This window comes from Diuraphis noxia, unplaced genomic scaffold (genome assembly GCF_037042655.1).
Source record: "Diuraphis noxia isolate RWA-SAM2 unplaced genomic scaffold, SU_Dnox_SAM2 contig0002, whole genome shotgun sequence".
Taxonomy (NCBI): Eukaryota; Metazoa; Arthropoda; class Insecta; order Hemiptera; family Aphididae; genus Diuraphis; species Diuraphis noxia.
In genome coordinates, this window is record NW_028301712.1 from 62509333 (window position 1) to 62537148 (window position 27816).

The 27816-nt window shown below is 28.1% G+C and overlaps 2 protein-coding genes across 5 annotated transcripts in view; one reads left to right on the top strand and one right to left on the bottom strand.

The window, feature by feature from the left end:
• The first annotated feature begins 1131 nt into the window (after window positions 1-1131).
• Window positions 1132-27816, top strand: part of LPCAT (lysophosphatidylcholine acyltransferase) — a 32071-nt gene continuing 5386 nt past the window's right edge. The window contains exons 1-6 of one of the 4 annotated variants that reach the window (XM_089221096.1): window positions 1132-1254; window positions 5710-5905; window positions 15548-15693; window positions 17526-17743; window positions 23645-23757; window positions 27287-27441. In XM_089221096.1, coding sequence (XP_089077222.1) covers window positions 5798-5905; window positions 15548-15693; window positions 17526-17743; window positions 23645-23757; window positions 27287-27441 — 740 coding nt within the window. In that variant the 5' untranslated portion in view covers window positions 1132-1254; window positions 5710-5797. Of the gene's footprint in view, window positions 1359-5340; window positions 5502-5709; window positions 5906-15547; window positions 15694-17525; window positions 17744-22924; window positions 23140-23644; window positions 23758-27286; window positions 27442-27816 lie in introns of those variants that run through there. The other 3 variants (XM_089221097.1, XM_089221095.1, XM_089221098.1) reach the window with 3 other exon arrangements.
• LOC149058760 (uncharacterized) lies at window positions 23847-26597 on the bottom strand. The gene is made up of 3 exons (XM_089221099.1): window positions 25143-26597; window positions 24824-25077; window positions 23847-24749 (listed from the first exon to the last, which is right to left on the bottom strand). The coding sequence occupies exons 1-3, from the start codon at window positions 26025-26027 to the stop codon at window positions 24461-24463; spliced, it is 1428 nt and encodes a 475-aa protein (XP_089077225.1). The 5' UTR covers window positions 26028-26597; the 3' UTR covers window positions 23847-24460.

The window sequence follows — 27816 nt, forward strand, 5'->3', positions numbered from 1 at the left end:
CACTGTTTATTAAAGTTACGTTACATTTTTTTTTTAGATTTTATATTTTTATACGATTGGTTATTTTTTTTTTATAATATATTATACAATTGTATAATAGTTATATATAATTGCTTTTGAATTATCCGTTATGTGTTATAAATATAAAGTCAGTTATAAATTTCGATAATGTTAATTTACTGTACTAGGTATTTACTGTGTTTATAGATATAGGTTGTCCATTTTTACTAAATGTGTCAAGTAAACAATGAGTTAAGTCATAAAATCTAATGTATCTACAAAAGCCATAATTATTATTGCTTTTGTACCTATTCATTTTATTTCTTCACATAATAGGTATATTATGATATCTATGTGTCAAACTATCAAATTGGTTATTAACGTAAACGGTCTAAACAGTGACTTTGCAAACACGGACTTTCATTTTTTGTTGCTAATTACTGATTGGGATTTTATTTTTTAAAGTGTAAGTAAGCTACATCACAGGTATATATATATAATATATATAGACGATAATATGATTATCATCATCATCTCATCTATTGTTGCATAACATTCATCTGGACATTCGCTCCTAAATATTCCTCCTAAATGAATTGGTATGGCATTAGAAAGCGAAATATAATTTTAAATAAAAACATATTAATTACCTACGTTGGGTATGCAATATTGAAATTAGTACTTAAGTATATAGATATTGTTTATGTTATTTATGTATGTGTATTAAATATTCTTACTAAAATGACTGATAGTTAGTACCTACTACTTACCTAACATTCAATAATATTTTGAAAACGTCCTTTGAACTTTCATAGTAATAATTATTATTTATAATAGGATATTATACATTATTTTACGCTGTGTATAGTCGAGTGCTGCATGACTAAGTTATACCACAGAATAGATGAAAATTGTATCTATTCTGTATTTCTGTGGTTATACTGTTATAGACGTTATAGTTAATCACGCAATGGTGAACGTGTTGTTGAGTTTAATATTTTATTGATAATGGTATTTTAGCACTACTTGTTGCTTAGTATTGTTCTGTGATATTCCTACCTGTGGATTTTTCTTCGATGTCTGGGATATTATATAACACACTATACAACCTCCTACAGCACAATTTATTATCAATATTTTTATCAAGACTTGGATCTTTAAAATGTTGATAAGTAATTATCGAAATATTTTCATGTTTATTGTTTTTGTTTTTAACTTAAATATTTAGTTTGTGTTTAGTTGTATTATGTTTATGTAAGTAATTTTCAGTTTATTGCTTAATTCTTGTCTTTTGGCTTGTAAATTTATTGAATAATTGGCACTCGAATCGTCATAAGTCAGTACGACATAACAATATTGTACGTGTATCATAAATAATTATTGCGAAATACATTCTGTAGATCAATAATACAGTTTTTGCACGTATTCTTATGATAAATATATATTGTTTTATGACGTATACCTATCGTGAATAGTGTATATATATATATACAAATAAGTTATAAGTATTTTTACTTTCACTTGAGGTTGTGTTTAATGAGAAAGTTGATATAAATCTAAAAAAATTAGGTTCAGTTTGATAACTTTGGTTTTATATATTTGATATATTATTTATATAGTAGGTATAATAATATGTACTTATTAACACAACCTATAAAATATTAAACATTAATCTATAGTTTAGTTATTAAGTGATTTGTTTATTACATGGATATTATCTTTATCAACTTTAGGCCACGCAAAATATTTATAATTTCAACATCGCATAACTGAAACTAGGTATCCAGTTCGACCAGTTCCTGGCCAGAGATTACTTTTTGACTTCTTAAAACAAAATTTATTTATACTTAAAACGCAAACAAAATATTTAATTTTAAATAAAATAAAATTTTACTTTCAACTTTCAAGACTTGGACAAACTTTTCTATGTACTATATTTGCTTTGGATTTCATCACTAAATAAATATACGCACGTATTTCAACAACTAATCGCGGCTTAGGTCTTAGATTATTATACGAACCAAACCCCATTACATCCATGTTATGAATATAAGTAGTTTATTATGTTATTTTATTACTCATAATTTTACGTTACAACATATACCATCACATATGAATGGCTATAGGGGGGGAGGGGGCAAGCCCATCTGCCTCCTTAAATCCGCCATTGGTGGTAGATATACGAACTTAAGCATTATTTAAGTATATGTATAAATCGGGCAAATTTTATTCTATAGGTTTCTGTAAATATTTTTTAGTTTTATTAAAATGTTCTCACTCTATTTCTCACTTACCCATTTGAATATTGCATGTTCTATTTTCTATTGATACATGTACAGTTGTAGGTAAAATATTAATTTTATAATGTTAGATATATTTATTGATCTAAGAAATCTATACTTATTTGTAGTATCACTTTGCTTTAATAATTAATACTATTAATAGTTTCTCGTGTACTCTATTCAAGTCTAAAATTTTATTATTTTTTCAATTATATGTTTAAGAGGATGATAGAGATATCTCCGATCGTTTTAGTTAATTAATTTAAATTTAGTTTTGTAAATTGTATTTAATCATTTAACGTTGTTATTAATTGATACTATGGTGTATTGCAATCTTTGCAATAATTTATTAGAAATGACTCCGTTCAAATTGTTTAATAATATACTTATAGGTGGTATCTGATTTAACTTTACTTTTTTAATTTTTAGAATTTTAGATAATCTATTTTATCTTACACGTTTCCACATAAAAAATTAGAAAGACATCATACATTTAATTAAAATATTAGTATTGACTACAGAACGATTCAGTATATATTTTAGTACATACCGATTATATACACATTCACTCATAATTTTAGAATTTTTTTATTGTTCCTTACTTGATTAAACCTTTATGATTATTTATTACATTTTAGTATTTTTTATTTTGTTTAAATTGTTCTGGTTTAATAATTAGTCATAGCATGTATGATTTATTATTTACGCGTATACGATATCTTTCATATATCACGCGATATTTAGCCATTTAAGCTTAGTTTGTCAAAGTAGTACGCAGTCCCGAAATGACAGTGGCATTATATTTATAATAATATAATGTGTTTAGGCGCAACGAGATGTACAGTTATCGGCTTCATAATTTAAAATTACATGACCCACATAATATATTATTGTGTACCTATAGTCGTCGATCGATTGATCACAGCTTCGCTGCGGACAATAATACGATATATGTAAGAAGACACGTTCTTCTTATAGTATATACTATATATGTCTATATGTGTGTGCTTACTCGTTATACTCCTGGTCCAGGGTGTTTTTTACTTGTATGTATATGTAATATGCCGTAATGGTTCTTGTTAATTTTTATGAATTTCAATAATAATATGGCCAAATCTCTGTTCCAATATAGTTTGCTTTTTTTCAATAATAAAACGATGATTGAAACTTAAATAAGATTGCATATATTATAAATAAAATGTTTAAACTATACTGATACTCGTATATTATAATATGTATTATATGTGTATATTATAGGCATGTACTCAGGCTGTGTTTGTGTGTTAAGGTGCAGGAAGGTTCAAATCCCTTCCGAAATGTACCTATTATAACCTAATTAAAACAATTTTATGATGATATACGTTTGATAACTTTGAGTGGAATTGTTCCATAGTGATTTTTTGAAATTTCATTGAGTATTGACTGTTTTGTAATCTTAGTTCGTTGTGACTATGGGGTATCTGTTATAAGGTGACGGACTGAAAGGCTTATTAAGCATAGTTTAGCAGGACCCTATATGAGTCATATGAGTCCTTTGCTTGGGGAAAAAGCAGTAGAGGCTACTTGAAAATTTTTTTAGCATTTTAATATACCTCACATTACCGTGGGGTGTTTTGCCTCCATTCCCTTATGATTCCCTAAGAAATATTACTTAATACAGAACCGTTATAAGCACGTATCATACAAGTAATAAGTAATAACTATGCATCATAATAAGACAAAATATATCATAATTTTTTAGAAATAACTTGTACTTTCTAAATTTAAAATAAAAGTTTTATATTTTAATTTAATATAATATAGACTATAGGTGTAATATAGATTGTTGAAAGATGAAAATACACTTTCCGATTCAAACTCTTATGTATATTTTATGGAACTCCAAATAAAACTTGGTCCTTGTTATTATATTTCTATTTGGTCATTGAAATCGCAGAAAGCGAAAGCTCTTTTCGCTCTCTGGCCTCTGCGTTGTAATTACGGCTTATTTATTATTATGACTTGTATAATATTATCATCTAGCCAGTATTAATCAGTATATATGTGTCGACATTCGGATGAATCATTTTGTTAAGAAAAAAACAATTAAATGGTAATTTTAAAGAAGAATAGTAAGAATACGTTTGATTTAATTTTATTGTATTGAATGTATTACTATTGCATTCTGTTGATGATTGTTTACAGATATATGGTGTATATAATATGGTGTATATATAATTATATATAATATACTATATATTTAATTGTTATAAAACTGATAAATCTCTGTTGATAAATCTTAAAGTTATTTAATTGTCATTCTCTGTTGGCGGTTTTAGAATTTTAATTGACCATGGCATATAGGCATGTAATATTAATTAAAATCGGGCTACTCCGAAAAATTGTGCACCAGTTATAGTTACAGTTAAATAAATTATACTTTGAACACATTAACGGTATGGTTCTTAAAGATAGATTTATCTTGAAATATTATCGTTAGGTACTTTAAAATAGTTCCATCCAACTCACGTGATGCTCAATTTTAAAATAATATAATAATGTATAATATATATATGTATATCGTTTATTATATCAATACTCAATATCATTAATTATTTTTAATTAAATATTTTATACTAATATGTTTACGTATTTACGACTCACATGTATGATGGGTTTGTATTTGACTTATCCATTGTGCCTTATAAATTACGATAAAGTAGGATACATTTATGTGATATATTACGCTATAATATATTTATATAGTTACTTATGTATTATTTCAACATAAGTTTCACGTTGAAATAAAAATAAATAAATAGTTTAATGATTATTATAGTACCAGCTATTCTTATTCCTATATAATATACTAATATGTACTATATGATGTGTTTGGGGATGGTGTTGAGGGTTGGTGGTGGTGGAGGGGTAGGGTTCGTACAGTCGCCGCAGCTGACCGTCATCGTTTCGACCAAAAGTTTTTACGCCGGGGGTGCGGAGGGGAGAGAACGAACGTTCGCGCGCGCGCGTTTCGCAATCGTCGGCCGTCGCTTACGCATGGTTGCTGCAAGCGTGCGCTGTTGCACATGTCCCGACGCTCAGTCCGCCGCACATTGTCGATAATCACGCTTGGTATACGGTACATCATAGTCAACGAGCAGCACTATTCTTGTCTTCCGTCGCCGTTTTACCGTGTTTACATTGGGCTGCGTAATATAATAATAATAACGTAACACATAGGTAGATTATGATTATATGATATTCATGAAAACATTGATTAATTATTCCATACTCCCCCGCAATAAAAACTCGTGCACAAACTCTTAATCATTTAAAAAAAACACACATAAAATTAAGCGAAGAATATAATAAATAATACAATTTCGTATAGTAGCATAATATTCCGTTACGTATTCGTCTTCATTTTGTATCTGTATATTGTTATCAGCTTGCTGTGAACTTAAGTCTCGCCGGATCGCGGAAAAGAAGATCGAGACGCGACGGTCGACTACTCTGCCGCCACCGCTGCTGTAAATATGAGCGAGACCAAACTGTTAATTGGCAGCGATATGATTGCTTCCAAAGACATGCTCAACCCGTTTGTGCATCATCTGGAGCTGACTTCCACTTATGACAAGTTTAAGGTAAAAAAATTTGAATTCATAGTACTTATACTTGACTAAACTGTTGACTTGGATTTAGTGATAGACGATGGACATTTACCAAAGCCCATAGGTATAGTTATGTAAAAATACTAATGTGTAATCGGTTATGCACTAGGAAGTTGTAAATTTATAATAATTGTGCATCGTAGACTAGTTGTCACGAATTTAATCAAGTAACACTTTATCTAATAAATGGATAATTAATAATTTAACATATTATTTAGTATAGAACTAATTTAACCATAATTAACTAGTGAAACTGCATTTATTTTTACTAAATGCGGATAGTCATACTTAGTTATGGTAATTTTATCGATTATGATATTTTTGATCATTCACTATAGTGAAATAATTTTTTCCATTTTAAAACAGGTATATGTTATTTTGTTATAGTATACCATTTTTGTAATTTTGGCTTACGACTGTTTGTATATAAATAATATTATAAAATAATTATGATCCACTGCAAGTAGAACAATACATATTTTATGATATTTTTACATAATATTATATCGTCTACGAGTAATCTAATTGTATGTGGTGATCGCGTGTTATCATTGTCCGTACACACGATTATTAATTAAATTTATTAATATAAATATTATGTGTATCTACTATCTTGTATATTATAATTATTTTCAACTAGTTGCTTTCGTATATATTTCTCTTTGCAGATCGTTAAAATGTTAAATATATAATATATTACAATTTACAACAATTCATAAACATATACATAAATTACCTAAACTAGCTGTTTTGTGGAGTTTACTTTATTCTAATCGATTACAACGCGAGTGAGCTGAATTCATAAAATAAAATGATAAAATGTTATCCCACATTTTATTAGTACAATTTCTTTCAAATTTTAGGTTTTAATACCTGGATTCTTAGCCACCTTTATTTATATCTATACATTAAAATTTGTAGACATAGTCTGATCTCACTATACAATAAATTACTAAAACAACGAAACAACACTTTTTTCAATCTAGTCTAATTTGCTACCTTTTTTCGTAAAAATTAAACTTTTTATTCACACTATCAGTACCTATATTGTATATACATAAATATTCATATTTTTTCAGATTTTTATACTACATCAACGCAATTATATGAATTACATTTCTGTTAATATTATCGAGTATCGAGAACATTTCATATTTTACTATCTATCCCGCGGAAGTATAAACATCCGTTATTATACAGTCATTACGTGAACATATAAGGTTTCGGTTCAAAAAAAACTTTCTTTAAAGACACACACGTTTTTCATTACATACTACACTTACTTAAATAAGCACCCGGTACCCATAATAATATGGTTATCGGGTGATAGTATACGTTTATTATTATGACATTCATGATTTAAAACAAAAAGTGTTCGTTATTATGTTTGACGTTAATATTATCATATGTACTATAATACTATATACATGTACTATACATTGTACATTTCAGCGTATAGTTCTGCAGTAATGTACAATATCAAAATAAACATACAAACGTCATGAGAATTTTACTGGATGACGGCCAGGATAGATTTTTATTCAGATGTGTCATAGGCTGGAATTTAGCAACCAGATAATAGTTTTTGTGTGTGGTTATCATTTCGTGACGTAACTCTGATTTCTACGGAAGTGTATATTAATATATAATATCAAATACATCATGTTGTAATGAGCATAAGTATATAATATGTATATAAATGCAAACAGCGATTCCTCAACTAGTAATTATTTATTCCAACTTCCAAGCGCAGTGTGCGTGTAATTTCGTATCATAAATATATGAGGTCCTAGAATTTTGACGATAAAGTTAAAATATGTTGTGGAGTTGTTTTCTTTTATTTTGTTATATAGATTTTTTAGTGGTTATTTTATATTTTGATGGAATTTTGACGTTATATGCGTATAATTAAAGATATTTAGATGATGAAGGACGGATACCGGAATTTAAAAAAATATGCGTTCACGAATTATAGTAATAATTATTATACAATATTATCAGATCAAATTGCAGAAGTCTTTAGATATCTTTCTTATATTGAAAAATAAACAATGGATATTGGTTAATTATTGATAGTAATAATAGGCATTGAAAGGTTTTGTTTTGAAGAAACCCATCATGTGTTTTATAACCATGTATAGTTTATATATACTATTGAGGTTATACTACTCGTAAAATCATGTTTAAATACGTCCTATGTATTAATTTTTGTAATTTGTACAGACACGGACTATAGTATTATACCTATATCTACTGTTTAAAAAATAAATACATATTTCAACAAAATATTCTAATTTTATGTTAAAATAGTATTTTGGTTATTTATTGGAACAACAAAAATAAAAAAGCGGGTAAGTGGGTATCGCTCTGCTGTACATTAGAGGTGGGGTGGACCTCTGACTAGGGTAGGTTACATTTGAATGCAATGATAGGTATCATTGTATACGAAAAACGATTCTGAACGGAGACTGTTTATCTGTCTAGGACAGCGTTTCCCAACCTTTTTGCAATGGCGACCCATAAATTTAATCTTTATTAGGTTTGCGACCCCCTCCCCCTCCTAAAAAAAAGTATGCCGTAATTAAATAAGATTTTTACTATAATCCATTTTATCATTGAGTTTTCTTATAAAATACCGCGTTTTGTACCGCTCGTTGCTCAACTGCATATTATGGATTATGGACAAACGACCGAGACCGATCGCATCGACTAGTCACTAGTCATTAGAACATTTACCAATAAGATAAAAAAATTCCAGAATCATAATAACATTACGTCATTTATTCTACAATACTAGTTATTTTATACTATTTATCAATTTACGACTAAAATAACTGTAATCGTAACCGCAAGTCGCGACCCATCAAAAATATTTAGCGACCCATGGTTTGGGAAACGCTGGTCTAGGATATATTATAGATTATTAAAAATTCTCAAATCTTAGATTTAAAAAGACATTTTTTTTTATGAATTTCTAGCTTAAAAATAATTTGCAAATTTTCAGGATTTTTACGTATGTTGTCAAAATTAAAATTTAAATGCTTGTAAAAAAAAATGTGACTAGGTATGCATTTCTTTTATTTTTCAACTGCTATTGTACAAATATTTTAGGAGCCTTGTATTAAATTTTCAAATCTTAGATATAAAAAGAAAAACTTTTATGAATTTCTATCTGAGATAATTTGAATATTGCCGTAATTTTTATATATTTAGTCAAAATTTGAACTTCAAATGCTAACAAAAAAATTGTGCGTATGTATTCTTATAATTTTGATTAATAAAAGATTGATTAATCAATTAATATATTTAGAACTAATAATAAAAAACATAAATAATACAGATCAAAAGGTAAACACGTAATTTAACTATTTTTCCAGAAATTAACATTGAAATACTATTAGATAAAATATTATGTATCATGTAATATTTAAAGCAATAATCAAAACAAAACTATAAACCTTAAATTTGATATAGTTTATGAGTATTAATTAAACATATAATTAGGTAATATCTGTTTTTTGCTTGTATACAACTACTTATGTCTTATACTAAAACCATAACTACTATATGACTTTATAGTATACCATACTACTTTATGACTCGACATTTTTATCAATATAATTAATATATTGAAAAAACAATTTTAAATTGAATATTAGAACAGAATTATCTAACTCAACTGCAGGTTGACTCATTATACATGTATTCGTATTTTAATACGTATGATGATACTTTAATGAGTTTGTTATAATATTTACAGGTAGGTACTGTACGGTAGTAATATGTATAATTGCTAATTTGTATGTTTTTATTCGTACCCTTTTCAAGTACATAACGTAATTAAATAAAGCTCTAAGTATCTTATAAAAATGTACATTATATGCATTTTAAATATTCGAACTAACACACATTTATTATAGTGCTTTAGTCTTTTACATATTCAAGTATTCAACATTTCAGATTTTTAATGTACTATGTACAATGTATACCTGATATTTTTGTGTCTGTCGCGACTTTAGTTGTCATGGTTATCAATACCATTATCGATTTTGTATAGCTATTATATTTGACGTTATATCTTGAACTTTGGCCTATACTCCCGTCTTTATATATGATAGCAGTTAAGTAGGTTTAATATCATTGTCAACACGTTGACTGCCATGCAGCCGCCGGCGGCCTCAAGAATATTTATCATGGGGACGCTAAAGATATTTTTCAGTGTCATTATAAATTTGTATTTGTATATATATACTATTGAATTTGAAAAAAAAAATTAAAAATACAAAAAAAAAATGTTAAAATTATGTTTATTGCATAAAAAAAATTGCAATTATTCCCACTACGCCACAGCATATTTCAAGATCATTATTGTAGCGCCACGGAAAAGTTGATAATATAAATCCAAATTCATTTACAGCAGCCCGCGGCTGTATGGCCTCCTACGAATGATATGGTGCGGCAGCCGGCGGTCTAAAAATTATCAATACCTAATTATTATTAAACGGACGCCGGCGGCCGCATGGCAGTCAACGTGTTAAATATATTATTTTATTGAAGTCTAATTGATTAAATATTTTGATACGTCTATACACACACACACACATATATATATATATACATTTCGTAATTCAAAAACTCATCTCTCAAAGTTTTAGTTTGATGAGTAGGTAATGCATTACAATGTAAATTTGGACATTTCATTAATCACGTATGATATACTATGATATATAGAACCAGAAAAGAAGGTGATTTTTATATAAAATAATTTATTATTTTAAAACTGTTTATAGTTTACTGTGTTTCGTATAGTAGTGAAATATCTAAAGATCAAAATGACTAAATACGTAGGTATTTTATATTTCGTTTACGTTTTACACTTATTATTATGTACAAATTATATACAATTAATAACTATATATATATATTATAGTGTGTATAGTACAACGGTTAAAAAATATTATAAATATATATATATTTATTAAGTCATATCGTTTTCTCACCTAGCAGCTAGCTACGCTCTAAATATATAAGTTTATACAATATATTAAATACTATTTATAGTATAATGTATTCACTGCGATCGCGTGGCAGTATTATTATTCTCAACTCAAGTCTATATCGATCTCAAACACTGTGGTGTATCTAATGTATATATAACATTTTAACATTTATATATTATTAGGTATTGTGTGTAACTATTTTGAACTTTCCAGCAATAAGACCTTTCGAGATCATTCAAACGAACCTCAGCTTATAAATCATTTGATGATAAACATATTACATTATACATAATAAATATTACACACCGGAGACGAGGGTTGTGTGTTAGTATCGACATGCAGTTTTTAAATATTTTAAGTCTGCTGAATATTCATAGTTTTTGAATAAAAATAAAAATAAATTTCTACGTGTCCTATAAATTTTAGATTGTGAATGCATTTTCTGTTATAAGTAAGTAAACACATTGCGTCTTGAAATTTTAGTTCTTCGATTCTTTTATTTGAAATAATAACCAATGAATTCTTATGTTAAAGTATATAATGAACTGATGAGTATGATATTATATAGATACACATAATAATGTATAAGTTTGAGTTATTATAAATATTATGAAGCATAAAGGTTTGTTTTTTTTTTTACTCCGTATTACAAATATTAGATATACATAGGCATTATCCTTGCAAAATAGTCTTAGTTACGTAACTGATCTGTCCTTAAGAGTACGTAATAGTGGAATTTGTTGTCTCCGTCTTACCAGTGCGTAATATAGCAAATTTACGCTCAGTAGAACACTTGTAGCTTCTTTAAAGATTTAACACAGATAATGTACTTACCATACACTTTCATTATAGGTCGATTCACTGTAATTTTTAAACTAAAGGAGCTACAAGTGTTCTGCTGAGTGTAAATTTGGTATATTACGCACTGGTAAGACGGAGACAACAAATACTACTGTTACGTACTCTAATTATGCCGATAGCCTGACAAACATATTTTGTGCAGGTACTCAGAGTCTATATATATATATATATACAGAAGTTACATACATTGTCGTGTTAAAGTTTAGACAATCGATTAAAGTGGTGTATTATCATTTATCTTACTCAGGTGTACAATAATAATAAAACAATAATAGTACATTGTTATTGTGGTTGCTTATACGCGCGTATTGTGTATGTATAATATTATATTCAATATTATGCAATCATTATAGTATGTTTATGTAAAATATCATGTAGCTACTCACAACTCTTTTATACTGGACGTCGTTTCACCGCGTTTTTGTCTTGTAAAATAATTATTTCGTTCACGATTTCAATATTGGTATAAACATTAAATAATGTATATTAACATTACCGAATGCGTTAAGCTTGTAGGTGAAGTTTTCGTTATGTTATCTGATATAATATGAAATGTGTATGGTATTATTAAATGTATTGAAACTTACAATATTATACAAATACAGTAATATCTTCTTATAACGGAATCGGTAGGTACCAACTGATTTTTCCGTTATTAAGGAGTTTCCATTATATTGTTATTAGGGAGACTTAAATATACTGGTTATAGGTATCATTGATTATTAGGAGGTTTTACTGTCTATCGTATTATTTATCATATAATATATGGACAATGTTTTCAACGTAAATCACTATATTAATTATAATAATATAATTAAAGCAGTTAAAAAAGAAATATGATAAAAAAAAAATAATTTATGTCATATATTGATGTAATGTATAATGCATTTATATATTAATGATAATTAATAATTTATTAATATACTGTTGATCACTACGATGAGTATCTCGAGTATGTGATGATTTTTGTTAAGTAATCTACTGTAATAGGATAATCTATTACAATTTTAACTATTTTTATAGTGAAATTTTGTTTTATTTTATAATAGCTCTAATAAAGAAAAGATAATCAGATAATAATAATCAAATAATAAAATATGTGTGAAATAATTTAACATTATCTTTAGCGTAAGATATTTCATAGACTGTATTAATTAAATGTATAACAAAATACTTTTATATATAGCGCCCACGTGTAAAACCAACCTACAGTTCCATAAAAAACCTACAGTACTACCCCCTTCCCAATGGCCTTAGTTGCCGCGGGATAATAAAAAAAAATAAAAATAAAATACTTATAATGATAATAGTAATAAATATAGGTTAGGTTATTTACTAACTTAAAATGAATTTAATTAATTTATCACATGAATTGTTCGAAGTTTTCGCCATTATGTTCTAAACATGAATCCAGTTGTCTCAAAAATGCAGTAGAAATTGCCGCCTTGATTTAATTACAACAGATTACTATAAACAAAAATCATCACATACTCGAGATACTCATTGAAGTAATAACCAAAAGCATTAATAAATTATTATTTGTAAACAGATAAAGTAAATTAAGCGTTTATTTGGCACTTCTATTATTATTTCTAGTGGTTATAAATGCAAATTGCATTAAACACGTATAGGTATGATGCATAAATTCAAATTTTGACTTATTTTAACTTGGTCAGTTTTGTAAACAGAAAAAAACTTTTGATACAAAAAATGTTAAAATAAAATAATCTATCCGAATATGTTAAGAAGAATAGTGTTTTCATTTAAAAAATTGTAAGTTGTAACGCGCACACCAATAGTGTTAAAAATTTGAAATTAAATTTATCTGAAAATATGTATTTAAGTACTCCCTATCACCTCCCGAAAACCCAATTGCAATATAAGGTCATTCACTTGACATATTTAGTGTTCTCTTAAATTGTGATCACACTGTATATAATATTATAATATTTATTCCGTGATATTTTATTTAATATATTTATAGTTACATTTTACATTTTACATATTACATTATGTTAGTCATAACTCATATTATAAATATTTATTATTGTAATATGCGATGGCCATATTGAAAGAACCTCTATGGCTCCATAAATTATATTACATCCTAGTTGCGGTAACTTTAAAAGTTAAAGAGAGAAAAAATGTGCATGTCGCTCTGCTGTACAGTATAGGTTACAAGTGGGTCACTGTAATGGATGGAATTAAATTTGAATCCAATGATATTATATCATTGTATACGAAAAACGATTCTGAGCGAAGATGGTTTATCTGTCTAGGATATATTATAGATTATTAAAAATTTTCAAATCTTAGATTTAAAAATTTTTTTTATTAATTTCTAGCTTAAAATAATTTGCGAATTTTCGTGATTTTAACGTATGTTGTCAAAATTAAAATTTGAATGATTGTAAAAAAAAAATTGTGACTGTATTTTTAATATTTTTTAACTGCTATTGTAACAATATGTTAAGAGTCAAAATTTTTGTTTTGCTCCGATCATAAAAAGTTCTCATCTTTCAGATAAAAAAATATTAAAATTCTACATAACAATGAGGCATATTAGTTTTTGCTGTGAATTTATGTTTGTTGATATAATATACCAGGGGTGCCAACTTGTGGCCTACGTCTTATTAAAAAAAACCCAATATTTACTTATTAACGATAAAATTATTTAAATTTTAAATTTTTTTTTATCATTTGTGCTCTTGCTATCATTATATTTGTCCGTGTAGTTCGTGGACGTATTAATGTTGGCTACCCCTTTAATATACTATATCAAATCCCCTCTTAAATAGGTATTGAACATTGACTAGTAGAAAAGTCTTATAACTAAGATAGCAACTAAAATGTAAAATATAATGTTCAAATTTTATAGAGTTGGAAAATTGAAATAACCGGCACTGATACTCTTATAATTTTTTTTCACAATATGACCACTTTTAACGCTTTTAACTTAAATATTATACTGTACGAGTGTATACCACACATTGTTTCAAACAAAGTATGATTTACTTATTTATTTTACATAATATATCATAATTTATTTGACCTCGGTAATAACACTTAGTTATCGTAGTTAGAACTTAGAGTCATAGCATAGTGCTCACACTCAGATACAGTTATACTAATTTTAGCTATTATTATATTAAGATAATTACTTGTCTATATTCTGTTACCTTTTTGTAATGTGAATTCTATATTTTCCAAACTTTACCAAGGATATCATCAATTTATCACACAAATGTTAATGATGTTTCATGCAACTATGCAAGTAGGTACTTCCGATATAGGACCTTGAGCGTATATTATGCAGGATTATTAGTGGCGTTTGAAGCCTTAAAACATATGAGTTGACATAAAATTAGATGGAAATAAGACTTGACATCGACCATTACTGATGTATAGTAAGCAAAGTATTTAAGTATAATTCGTACTATTTGTTCACCATAATCTGGTTTAAAAATGTCTATTATTTGTTATACCTAAATATATTTTATTATTTGTATCTAATAAATAATTATAATATTTTTATTATTATTTGTGTATAGGCAGCCTTCTTCATTCATAATTATTTTACAAGAAAATATAGAATTATAATAATAGTGAATAATATAAAATTCAAATTAAATAATATATTGTCGCGTCTTGAGTATAGGTATACTTTTTGTACAAGTAATTTACATTTATATATAGGTTATTTTCCACATTATACATCATCAGTATTTAATAACAGCATTTTTTTTTATTTCAGACTGCATTTTTCACCATAGTTATTCTACCTGTACGGATAGTGGCTATTATGGTTTTGCTGCTTATAGCTTGGCTGTTAGCGACCATTGGTTTGGCTGGTGTTGATCAGAACGAATTATCAGAGAGACCACTTAGCGGATGGAGACGGTAAGTTTCACGAAAACTGACCAAACCTGTAAGGCTGTAACTTGTCATATTGCTACCTATACTAAATACCTACTAATTATATATGCAATTAAGTGAATAATATGCCTACATTTTTCAGTTATTAAAATAATTTTTTCGTACCTATTTTAATACAACTATGGATCACAGCTCACAGAGGTATAAACCAAGCCTAACACCGATTTGTAATTGGAATCGAGACATTCTTCTCCTCATTTTTTTTTTTTTCGTCGCACAATATTTTGATTGGTATATGTGTCTATTCATAACAGTACAGGCAATAATACCTATTCACTCCTCACTATATAGTGTTATATTGAGTTTACGATTTAGAAGGTTTATTATAATGTATGTCCACGTATATTCGTATATACGGAGTGACTCGTCAATAATACATTAATGTTACCTTTGGCTATTTAAAATTTGACACGTTAGGCTATAATAAGTAATAATGTTCGTTATTATTTACATTGAACAAGATTTATACCAGTTTTGTTATGTATATAAAAGAATATAATAATAATAAAAGTTTTACATAATTAATAGTTATAAATTAATTTCATTTTCCAAAATTATTTAAAATAACAGTGTCGTAGCTAGGATTATTTTTCGGGAGAGGAGAGCTTCAATATTGTATTGCTAGTGCATTACTGATACAATACCTGGTTTAGTATGTTCAAGAATGTTATTTCTTGACCGCATAATATTCAATAAAATATATGATGTTTTGTGCATATCAGGTTTTGGTTCAGTGTTTAAAAATAGTTTTAAATTAAATTTTTATTTCATAATATTATAATATGATAAATTGAATTTTAATATAATTATAAGTATTTATTATTAATACAGTCATAACTCATAAGACTATCAATACTAAATTATATAATTTCTATTGTTGTGCTATAATTTATTATAAGAACTACATAGATTCTGCCGTTTTGGTTAAATATTAATAATTTTAATATTAAATATATTTTAAATAGATATTTTTTATCGAAATGTCGATTAGTATTACGACGAGGCTCTATATAAAGACGATATTTTATAAATATTTACTGTAACAATAATCAATCAATCCATTTAGTCGAAATAAAATATGATTATTGTTGATATAATATAATAGGCACTTTATAGTTTCTGTGGAAGAATCGTAGCGTTTAAATCGATATAAGACAATAATAGATATAGGTGGATATTTAATAATCGCATGCTATAACTATAAGTTAACTATTCATATTTTTATTATTAATGTCGATTGTCTATGCTTAAAAGCTTTTTTGTTATACACTATTTTTGTCTTCATTTGTGTCATATATTTCGTTTAAATATGTACGTTTATGTCTATGTACTAGTTTTACATATATTCATATATACCTACATAAAATAATGTTATTTTATGTTTTGTATTCGAACACTTAATAAAAATGAAATATTTAACTTTAAGTAGTATAATAATAATGATATTACTATTATGCAATGACATTTATTATATCAACTTCAGTTGCATTTTTTATCAGGATGAGTGATATTTTTAACACTATTCCCGTACAGGTTCATGTTTAGTCTTATGAACCTAACGAAGTTAGCAGGTTCAGTTAGGTAGATAGAGAGGAAGGTTAACAATTATAAAAAATGGTACATAAAAACCAACTCATTATCTCTATACCTAGTAAAATAAATAGTAAAATATACAATAATATTATTATTATTGTTGGTATATGCATAATTATTATAGTTATACTTTAATATCATACATATTGTATATTATGCACGCTTCACATGTACGTAGCGTTGGGCTTTTGATTGCGTTTTAGCTATGTCAGACGTGCGGTGTACATGGTCGTCCGGCTTATGTTCGGAGCGGTTGGTTTCCACCGAGTCAGGACTGTCGGTGAACAGGCCACGCGGAAAGAGGCGCCCGTGCTGGCCGTCGCGCCGCACTCGTCCTTTTACGACGGGCTAGCGGCCGTCGTCACGGGTGGTCCAACAATCGTAGCTAAGGAAGAGAACTCGTTCATACCGATCGTAGGAAGTACGCGACGATCTATCCTCTTATTTATGTTATATTATCGTCTGCACCTTGTGACTTTGTTGTTGTATAGGCGATTTTATGATTGGGACTGGGCGGCACGCCGGATTGTTTGATCTAAGATTTGAAAACAAAACTTGACTAAGACTTGACAAAATTCTATGCTATGCTATGATCGTCATAGGCTATGTATTAATATGTTTTAGTTTTAATTATTTTGTGTGATATTAAACATTACATTTAATTAAACTTAAAGAATTTTTATTAATGCTGCTTTCAGTCATAATAGTCAGCAAAAGTGAAGGGGTGAGAAATGGAACTTCAATAATAATATAATCAAACAGTTTTAATTATATTTTTAACATGATAAATTTTTAATTAATTGCTATTTTATAAATTAAATTTAGTAATTTTATCTGAGTGTTACTGCTGGGTGACTTTTCTCCTCATATCTTCAGGTTTTTGTATAATATATTATTAAGTACAAACGCTTATTGTAAATACTATTTCAGATTGAATATATTCCAATAAATTAAAAATAAAATATTATTTTATAATAGAATGTCTTATTAGCTAGGCATTATTTGTATGCTTGGATTATTTAAAAAAAATCCTTGTAGTAGGTAGGTAGTTGGTTGAAAAGTAAGAAAACTATTAAAATGTAATAAAATCTATTAACATTTCATTTTAAGATCATATGATAAATAAAATTAGTAATTTAAAAATGGTTAGGTATGCGTTTGTAGTTAATGATTTTATCTATCGGCCCGTAGACAAGAAAGTAAAAACCGTTAATATTACATATGTTTATTAGGGGTCATAATTCATCATTTTCATTCATTGGTTTTTACCAATTTTTTTCGGAAGTCAGCTAACAATTTCCAAACTCCTAATGTGGCCCAATAAACGTATTAATTGATGATCCCTTTTCTAGACTATGATGATTGACGTTCATAGCTTGTAAATCGATGTAGCTATTCATTTTTACGATTTCCTAACTAGTTTGTGCCCATACCCAATTATAACACATCGTAATAGTTCTAACTTTGTGCATGTACTGCTGCATTCATCTCTTGTGACTTTGTATGTGTAAAATAATATATATATATATATATATATTTATTATTTACCTATAACCGCAAACCGCAGTCCGTGTCTCGGGTCTAATATCAAAAAGCTCCGAACTAATAAAATTTTCACCACGATTTTCGACAGTACGGTGAACGAAGTTTAAAAATTTTAAACAATACAGCAAACGCAATTTCATTTCTATCAATATTTAATATTATCAGTCATTATGATACCTTCACTATAGTGTATAATATGTAAATTGGCCCTTGGAAACCATTACTCCTGTTAAATAATAAACGAGCTCGAGAAAAATCATATCTATTGAAGATGATATATTTATTATTAGAGTCCGGATGTTGACAACCTAAAAAACACACAAAAATGCCCTAAAAACTTGTTTATTGGATTTTTCCATACAATTTATAATTATAATACTCGATAAGCGTGTATGATCGACGTATGTTTAGAAGAGCTTTTGTTTTATAAATATTATATTGACAATATATAATACCCAAAGTCTCAAACAGTAAATCCAAATCTAAAGTTAGATTTTAAAATTTTAAATAAATCAAATTTGTTTCCAAAGTTGGGTTTAACACTTGCTCTAATTTAAAATTTGAGAAAAATGCCCCACTTTGTATAAAAACTACAAAAAATGACCTAAAATATAAATGATTAATAAATGTTGAAAAATTACGTTAGAAAATAAAAAAAAATGCATTTAGGTATAGCTAAAAATACCTAAAAATGCAAAAAAATGCAAAATAAAATTAGAATATTTTACATCAAGGGAGCATGAAACAAATTTTTAGCTAGCATTGTATAGAATAAAAGGAACCTTCTACCCCAGAATTGATGTTTTAGACCCGAGTCACAGAGCTATATGTTTTAAGATTTTGTAACACATGCATTAATGTTGTACTTTTGAACGTATATTAATATGTAATATGTATATAGTTGTAGTGTATAGTAAGTTTAGTAGTTAGAGTTCATATATGCGCGCTGCACGGCACGTGGTACGTCCGTCTGCATTTGATCCCGAGGCTGGCATTTGAGAACATTGGTGATTTAATTGATCTGTTATTAGTGAGCACCAGCGGCGTAGCCAGGATTTTTTTCGGGTGGTGGGGGGGGGGCTGATCAATTTTTTACATAGCGGTGCATTAAATACCTATTAGCACGGCCAAAGCTATAGAAAACGAACAAAATAAAGATGACAATTTAAAATTAGTAAAATACAATTTAAGACTTTTTGAGTGAATATTGTAGACCATTGATAAAATTTTTAAATTTTATTAACATTTCGGGGGGGGGGGGGCTGCAGCCCCCTCAGCCCTCCCTCTGGCTACGCCACTGGTGAGCACTAACGATAAACCTATAGTAAAAATTCGGTTAGAATTAAGTTTAAGAATTTTGACTCAATTATATTCTAAATTTAAGATGATAATAAATATCAAACCTACGAATTTGAAAACATCATATTTTAAACGAATGTGTAGGTACTCGAAATAAAATTCAGTATAGTTTTTAAAGCCATAGTAAATTAAATTTGTATTTTATAATCGATTCGGGAAATATTTTTATTTTTTGTCTACCTTAACCTATATTAGGTATATAAAGAATGTCCCGGAAGATGATTTTATTATTTTTACATGAATATTGCAGCTTTCCATTGATATTTGATATCACAAAAAATATATACGATAATCTTTAATATTTCCATCCTACTCTCTCTCACTAAACAATTAAAAATAGTATAGTTTGTATGGTGTTTAATGTGTGTGTAAGACGTAGTGGGCGATTCGCGTGATTCAATCGCAATAAGATACATCGAGACAGGAAAAAACGCTACGTTGTTACCTATATATTATGTATTATTATCACAGTTTCTCACATAACCATTGCGACGGGTGTCCATCCGATTGAATAATATTAATAAATTACATCTATTGCGTGCGATTGTTTAATGTCACGGGGGTCGCCGCCACGGATCGCGTGTTATCCGTTTTTTAGAGGCGCGCTGCATTATTTATGCAACTATATCGGCAAATATATTTAATTTGGGTGCTTTGCAACGCCCAAACCGCCTTTAAATTACGTCCAAAAGCTAGACCCTCGAGCGTGGGAGTTTAACGTGAATACATACACTTATCGTTAGAATTGACGAGAGACATTTTCACACTAATAATTCTCACAAAAACTATGCCCACGTTGATGCAATGTAATAATAAGATTTCAATATTACGACGTCAATACGGTCGTGTTTTTCCAGTATGAAATATCGAGCAAAATGTTTTTTGGCGCATTACGCGTAATAGTTTAATATTAATGTAATAAAAGTGTGATAGAAACCTGTTAACAATTTGTATTTAAGATAAACACAGCGTGACATTAATTAATATTTTACACCGGTCATCGACAACAAAACGAAAATCTAGTCGCTAAAAATACTGTAATACTTATGTATTAATGCGCCTGCACAGACGACACATATAAATAGCTATAACGGATCTTGTTTTATACAAATGATATATTTCTTTTGAAGGAAGGGGAGAGGGGACAAAAAAGAATAATCGCTCTTTGATGTGTAAAATAATTACAAATTTATTTGTATTTTAGATTCTGAGCAAAACGATTAATGGTTTATTCATATCGTTGATCGGTATTAATTATTAAAAGTTAATAGTAGCTAGTAATACCTTCTGAAACAATATTTTAATAATTATAAATTATAATACCGTACACAAGTATAATATGTGATTTATTTTCGGCAAACATATGTTAAATGTACTTTATTATTAATAAAAATAAATTAGTAAATATAAATATAAATAATGCATCATAATAATTATTATCCTCAAAAGAATAGGTCGATGACTGTGCTCGGGAATGTTTCTCGTTTACTATGATTTATGATTGAATTAGAATATAACACATCCATTATTACGGTGATTTATTCGGTGAAGAGTCGATGTATTATATATACTATACAGCAGAGAAAGTATCCCGATTTTATTTTTAAATTTATAAACATCAATAATCCTGAACCAGATAGTATTACACTAGATTAGATATATATATTTGTTTGTTATCATATTGTTAAGACACTTAAACTAAATTTCCAGGAGTTGTCATAATATAATTTCTTTCTACCCCACCCTTAAATATGTTACTGTATTATACTAATTATTTTAACATTACATGTTTTTTTTTCGTGTGCATGACCACTATTTTGTATCTATTACTCATCATAAGTTTTTAAAATTACGGTAACGTTCCGAAGAAAAATATTTCGGTGTCGGAAAACTTGCATAATAATAATGTACACATTTGTGCAGAGAAAATTTTCTGGAATAACTTTGTGTTATTTATAAAAATTCTCTTCTTGTTATCTGTATAATACATTATTTCATATTTGATTGTCATTGTGTCGGGAATCGATGTATAATTTACATATCCACGGGTCGATATGAACGTGAATCTACTATAAATTATTCTTTTATCTTTAGGCAAGACCTAAAGAATACAATATTAATTATTATTTATTATTAAGTTTCTTAGAACAATAAATGCTAGTAAAAGTTTATTTAAGCACTTAAAATTATTAGTAAATAAGTTATTAAATTAAGTTTGTACGAAGTTTTCGTTCGTATTAAATATTATAGTATTTTAATAATTTAGTGGAATTAATTATTTTACTATCGCATGAATTAGACAGATCATAAAGTAAAATTTACCTATGGTCACCTATATAATTTATTTTATCGTTATTTATCACCGATTATATAAGTACCTAAATGGCTAAATGTTTAAAATACCCTTTTTATGCCATGTCTATACCGGTATATTTTTAAGTGTTCAGCCTATTATCGTTTTAATTTAAAAACTGTCTACAATTTGCTAAGAATTATAAGAATAAATAGCATATTTTCCATGTAAAAAATAATTATTGTTGAAACGATTAGATTAAACTATATAGTATGTGTAATCCACAGTAGATATAGCTATAAGTAGTGTTATTATATGTGATATTACCTATATTATTGTTTAGTGGAGTGTGATTTTTGTTTGCTTATATAATTTTAACATTTATTTTTATTTTTTGTTTTATAGTTATATCCGTCGTTGGATTTGTTTTGTGGGTCGTTCCGCGTACTTAGCAGGTGGCATGAACATGGTTATAAAGGGGGTGAAAGCTTCCCGTCGGGAGGCCCCCTTACTGGTCATCGCTCCTCATTCCACATTCCTTGACTCTTGTATAAGTTATGTGACCGGTTTCCCTTCTATCATTGCGAGGATCGAGGATGGACTTAACCCTTGGGTCGGAAGTACGTGTCAACGCAATATAATTTATATTATAAAAAATTATTCAAATATTATTCGCTAAAAACAACTATATATAATCGTGAAAATAAATTAGAAAGAGAGAGAAAAAATGATTGTTTTCATAATAAATCGACAAAGTTAAAAGTGGTTTTAAGTCGTAAACTATATTATTTACACGCGTTACAAAGTATTTTATGACAAATACGACGACAATGCATGCGCATATGTGTTGAAGTAGATACGAAGTAATCATCCGTAATAGATTATAAATATTTGTGTGTGTGAGTGTGCTTGTATTTTATTTTTTTAGATAATATTTAACTTTCATATAATATTATAGTACACTAGCTATAGCGTAGTGCATATACTTTTGTAAATGCTTTGATACGCGCGATAGTTACTATTCTCACAGATAATATTTATATTTATTACAAAGTTGGGTATAAATATACCACTAATATTTTATATAGTGAAGGTTTGCTCATATTATGTTTTACGGTCCTATAGGAGTAATAAACTTCACGCAGCCCGTGTATGTACGGAGAGACGACCCAGAATCAAGACACAACACAATACAGGAGATAATTCGCCGTGTAAAATCCGACCAAGACTGGCCTCAGGTAAAATACTTTTCCGATAAAATAATACGATATCTGTGTATAGAATACATTAGCAGACGTTTGAAATATGGTGCATTAAAATCGGCTGGAACCCGATTGAGCACAGTTTACCTTTTTCATTACCCTATTGAGCATAGATACAATTAAACAATAGAAATCCAAAATATAACACGATTGAGCATAGAAATACGTACAACGTTGCCATTTCACACAGAAAAATAAAAATTTAAAAAAAAAATTGAAATTTTTACAGGAATTATTTTATAATAATGATCAAGCTATTAATTAGTGTATAAAAATATAAAATTAAATTATTTTACAAATATATACAATATACATAATTTATGTCCAATACAGATTAGTCTTAAAGTTAATAATAAAATAATAATTACATAATATAATAAACAATAGTTCATTTTTTTATAAATATATATAATATAATTCAAGTCCTATACGGATTAGTCTAAAAGTTAATTTACCTATTGATGTAATAAATTGAGTATAATTTTTTTTTAAATAAAAGTGTGTGTAAAAAAACGTTAATAATAAAATAATAAATAAAAGTTCATTTGTTCTATAAATATATATATATAATTCATCTCCTATACAAAAAAAAGTTAAAGTTAAAAGTCTTAAAGTTAATTTATATATTTAATTTGAATATTTTTATTATGCTATACAATATGTATTATGTGTCAACGTTTTAAAGTGGTATCCCTAAATACTTATTTCCCACTTTTAATAAATATTTTAGTAAATCTTTAGAACATTTATTTCTTAAATATTCATCGTAAGCCATTATAGTTGCATTAATTTTTTGCATTTCAATAAAACTCATACTTTTATAACTGTCGGTTTCAATTGACCGAATTTTTGTCATCGTTTCAGCTTGCGTTTCTTGTAAAACTATAATTACCAAGTGTATGTGTGGGTGAGACTTATAAAATTGTGAATTGTAAGTTCTATGAAAACTTTCAACAGCGTTTGTTGTTCTAAAAAAAAACATTTCATAGAAATTAAATTGACATTTTTTTTATATTTAATAATTAGACTTTGGATGATCTACCTTGGATCAAACATAGGTTCTTTAGCCCATATATTTGGGGGAAATGAAGATTCATCATCTATATAATTATTGAAAACATAATCGCTAAATTCTGAGCAGACTTCATCATTTGGGCAGACACTCATGAGTTCGACGAATGCATCGGCTACTTCATGACTAGGAAGAAAAGCTAATCCAAAAAAACTCTTAAGCCAATTTCCTAGTTCGTCGTTTTCTTTTTTATAGGCTATTCTGAGAATAGAATCGCTGTTTATCTATAATAATAATTAAGAATACAATTAATATATAATTTTTTGATTTGAAATTATTTTGTTCTTACTTTTCGCCACCATGATTGTCCTAAATGAAACCGACAAGCTATTAATTGTACATTTTCAAAAACTTCATACGCGGCTTGGTGGGCTGCCTTTTCAAAGTCAACGTGTAATTTTTTTAATATGAACTGACTTCCTGTATATTCTACACATACGTTTTGTAGGAATATCCACATTTTTTTATATGTATCTTTTGATTTTTTAAATAAAAAAAAATAAACCAATGGCAAATAATAGCCATTTTTATATCCATGAATAGAATATAGTTGTTCAAAATATTTGGGTGCATTATTAAATGTACCATCGGCGAAAAAATCAATACAATCATGCTTAATCATAAATTTTAGGTTGAAATCACAAGTAATACATACAAAACTATTGTCTTCGGGAATATGTATGAATGGTTGTCCACGAAACTTAAAATCATCTTGAGTTTTCATTAAATTCAACTGTAAAAAAACGTCTTCCGGTGACTTAGGCAATTTGGAAAGTACTTTTATTCGTCTATCGTACATAGCTTTACGAACCGTTTTTAAATCTTTATGAACAATTGAAGATTGTTCTAAATTATTTAAAAGTTCACTTCTGATCAACTTTAAAGGTTGAGTTGATAGTGACTCTTCAGCACGTCTTTTACAATTTTCACGTAATACTTGCCTTTCTAATTTATTAGGTGAATTTCCTACATGATTATGTTGTCCACTTGATTTAATAACGATATTTTTATCTGGCCCAGAATAAATCATAGCTGTACAATTATTTTTTGTGCACCGCCATTTTAATAACTCGCCTTTTTTAATTAATCCAATAAATCTGTACTTAAAAGCACCAACATTGGCTAATTCTTTTCCTCTCTCGGATAAAATAACTTTTATTTCACTAATGTCCATCGCGTTCTATGTATATAAAAAAAGTTATCTAAAACAAAACGGTGTAACGTACTAACGCGTAACGACGAACGACACTAACCACTAACGCCTGATAATATTGAGTCTAAGTTACTTATATTTTGCCATTTTGGCAATACAAAAGCCCACTTCTATATGACTATATTATATTATGTAGATAACAAATAATATCCAATCTTACAGTCGTACAGATAATCTTAATTGGCGTAATCGACAATGCATGAGTGTACCTATTTTGATTTTACGATTACGTCGATCCTAATTTCCTACACGACTCGTATATTATTTATCGATTAAACTCGTGCCGCTTTTCAAAATATGGGAAACCACGATTGAAAATAATCACCACGACTAGTAAAGCACACAGATTGACAAATATTTCCATTTCATAGTACTAGTATTTCAAAATACGCGTGTAGTCTAGCTGGTTGTAGTCGGACAAAAAAATTGGCAACGTTGCATTTATTTGACTGTGCTCAATCGGGTTGTTAAAAAATATGGACCGTGCTCAATCGGGTTTTTTCAAAATAGGGACTGTGCTCAATCGTGTTTCACCGTTAAAATCTATTGAAATGTCATGGTAGATTATATACTAAACTGTCTGAAACATTTTTACTCGATTTTTACGAATCAATGTAAAAACGATCTTTGGATAAGATATAACAAAGTATCTTCTACAATGTACTTATTAAATGTAATATGGGTAATATTTCAGCGTCTATTATACTAACAATTTTATTTACCATTTGTATAATATGCATTGTGGGGACTATTGAATTTAATCGATACTAGATGGTTTTTTTCAATGTAAAAGTTTCGTCTTTAGATTTTAACTTGTTGATTCATTCATAGTAAACAGCAGTGTTTAATATGTTGGGTTTCTAAGTTGATATTCTTTGATGAAAATTGTGTGTCTGTGTGCAATATACAGTAAAACCTGAACACGGAATCGTTCATAACTAACAGATTTTTCTGTTGTAAAGGAATTTCCGTTAGTGGAATATATTGTTATTCCTATCTATTAAAGTTTTACCTAAGCAATATTTGGGCCCCATGTTACACGCTACTGGTTTCCGTTGTAGGGAGTCTAAAATGTAAAGACTTACCATAATAGTCGTAGAGTATTCGTTGTTGTTTTTTGTTTTAAAGAGTTTTTGATGTTATCGAGTACGGTAAATACATATGCATAATAGTATGTGAGTTGCTTTATCACAATGAGAATTTGCCTAATCCTTTTCCAGATTCTAATATTTCCAGAAGGAACTTGTACGAACCGATCGTGTCTGATAACGTTCAAGCCGGGCGCATTCTATCCGGCAGTGCCCGTTCAACCGGTACTTTTGCGGTATCCGAACAAACTGGACACCGTCACCTGGACATGGGATGGTCCTGGAGCGTAAGGGAGACACAATATATACAGTGTGATCACGATAAGTGGAAACACTCAATAACTATGTGTAGGCTTCATATATTTCAATTCTACTTTTTCGGCTAACTTATAAACATTATTAATTATTATACATATTTTAAAATAATTAGACTATTTTTTTGACAGTTAATTTTGAGCTTGCGCACAACAACTTTTTTTTATATAGCATGATCTATTATTTACCACAAATTATTTTTTTTTTGTATTTTTTAATGAATTTTAGTGGTTGAATTTCTTTTCTAAGTCAAAAAATGACCGAGTTATAGCAATTTGATTTTATTTTATTTGCACGGGTATAACAGATTATTATTACCAACTACTTTTTTTATAATCTGTTATACC

Bases quoted from the DNA above. Each gene is read 5' to 3' on its own strand.
- LOC149058760 (XM_089221099.1), bottom strand. From the start codon at position 26,027: ATGGACATTAGTGAAATAAAAGTTATTTTATCCGAGAGAGGAAAAGAA. The intron at 25,078-25,142 runs GTAAGAACAAAA...TTATTATTATAG, and splicing joins GACAATCATGGTGGCGAAAA to ATAAACAGCGATTCTATTCT. The intron at 24,750-24,823 runs GTAGATCATCCA...GTTTTTTTTTAG, and splicing joins GAACCTATGTTTGATCCAAG to AACAACAAACGCTGTTGAAA.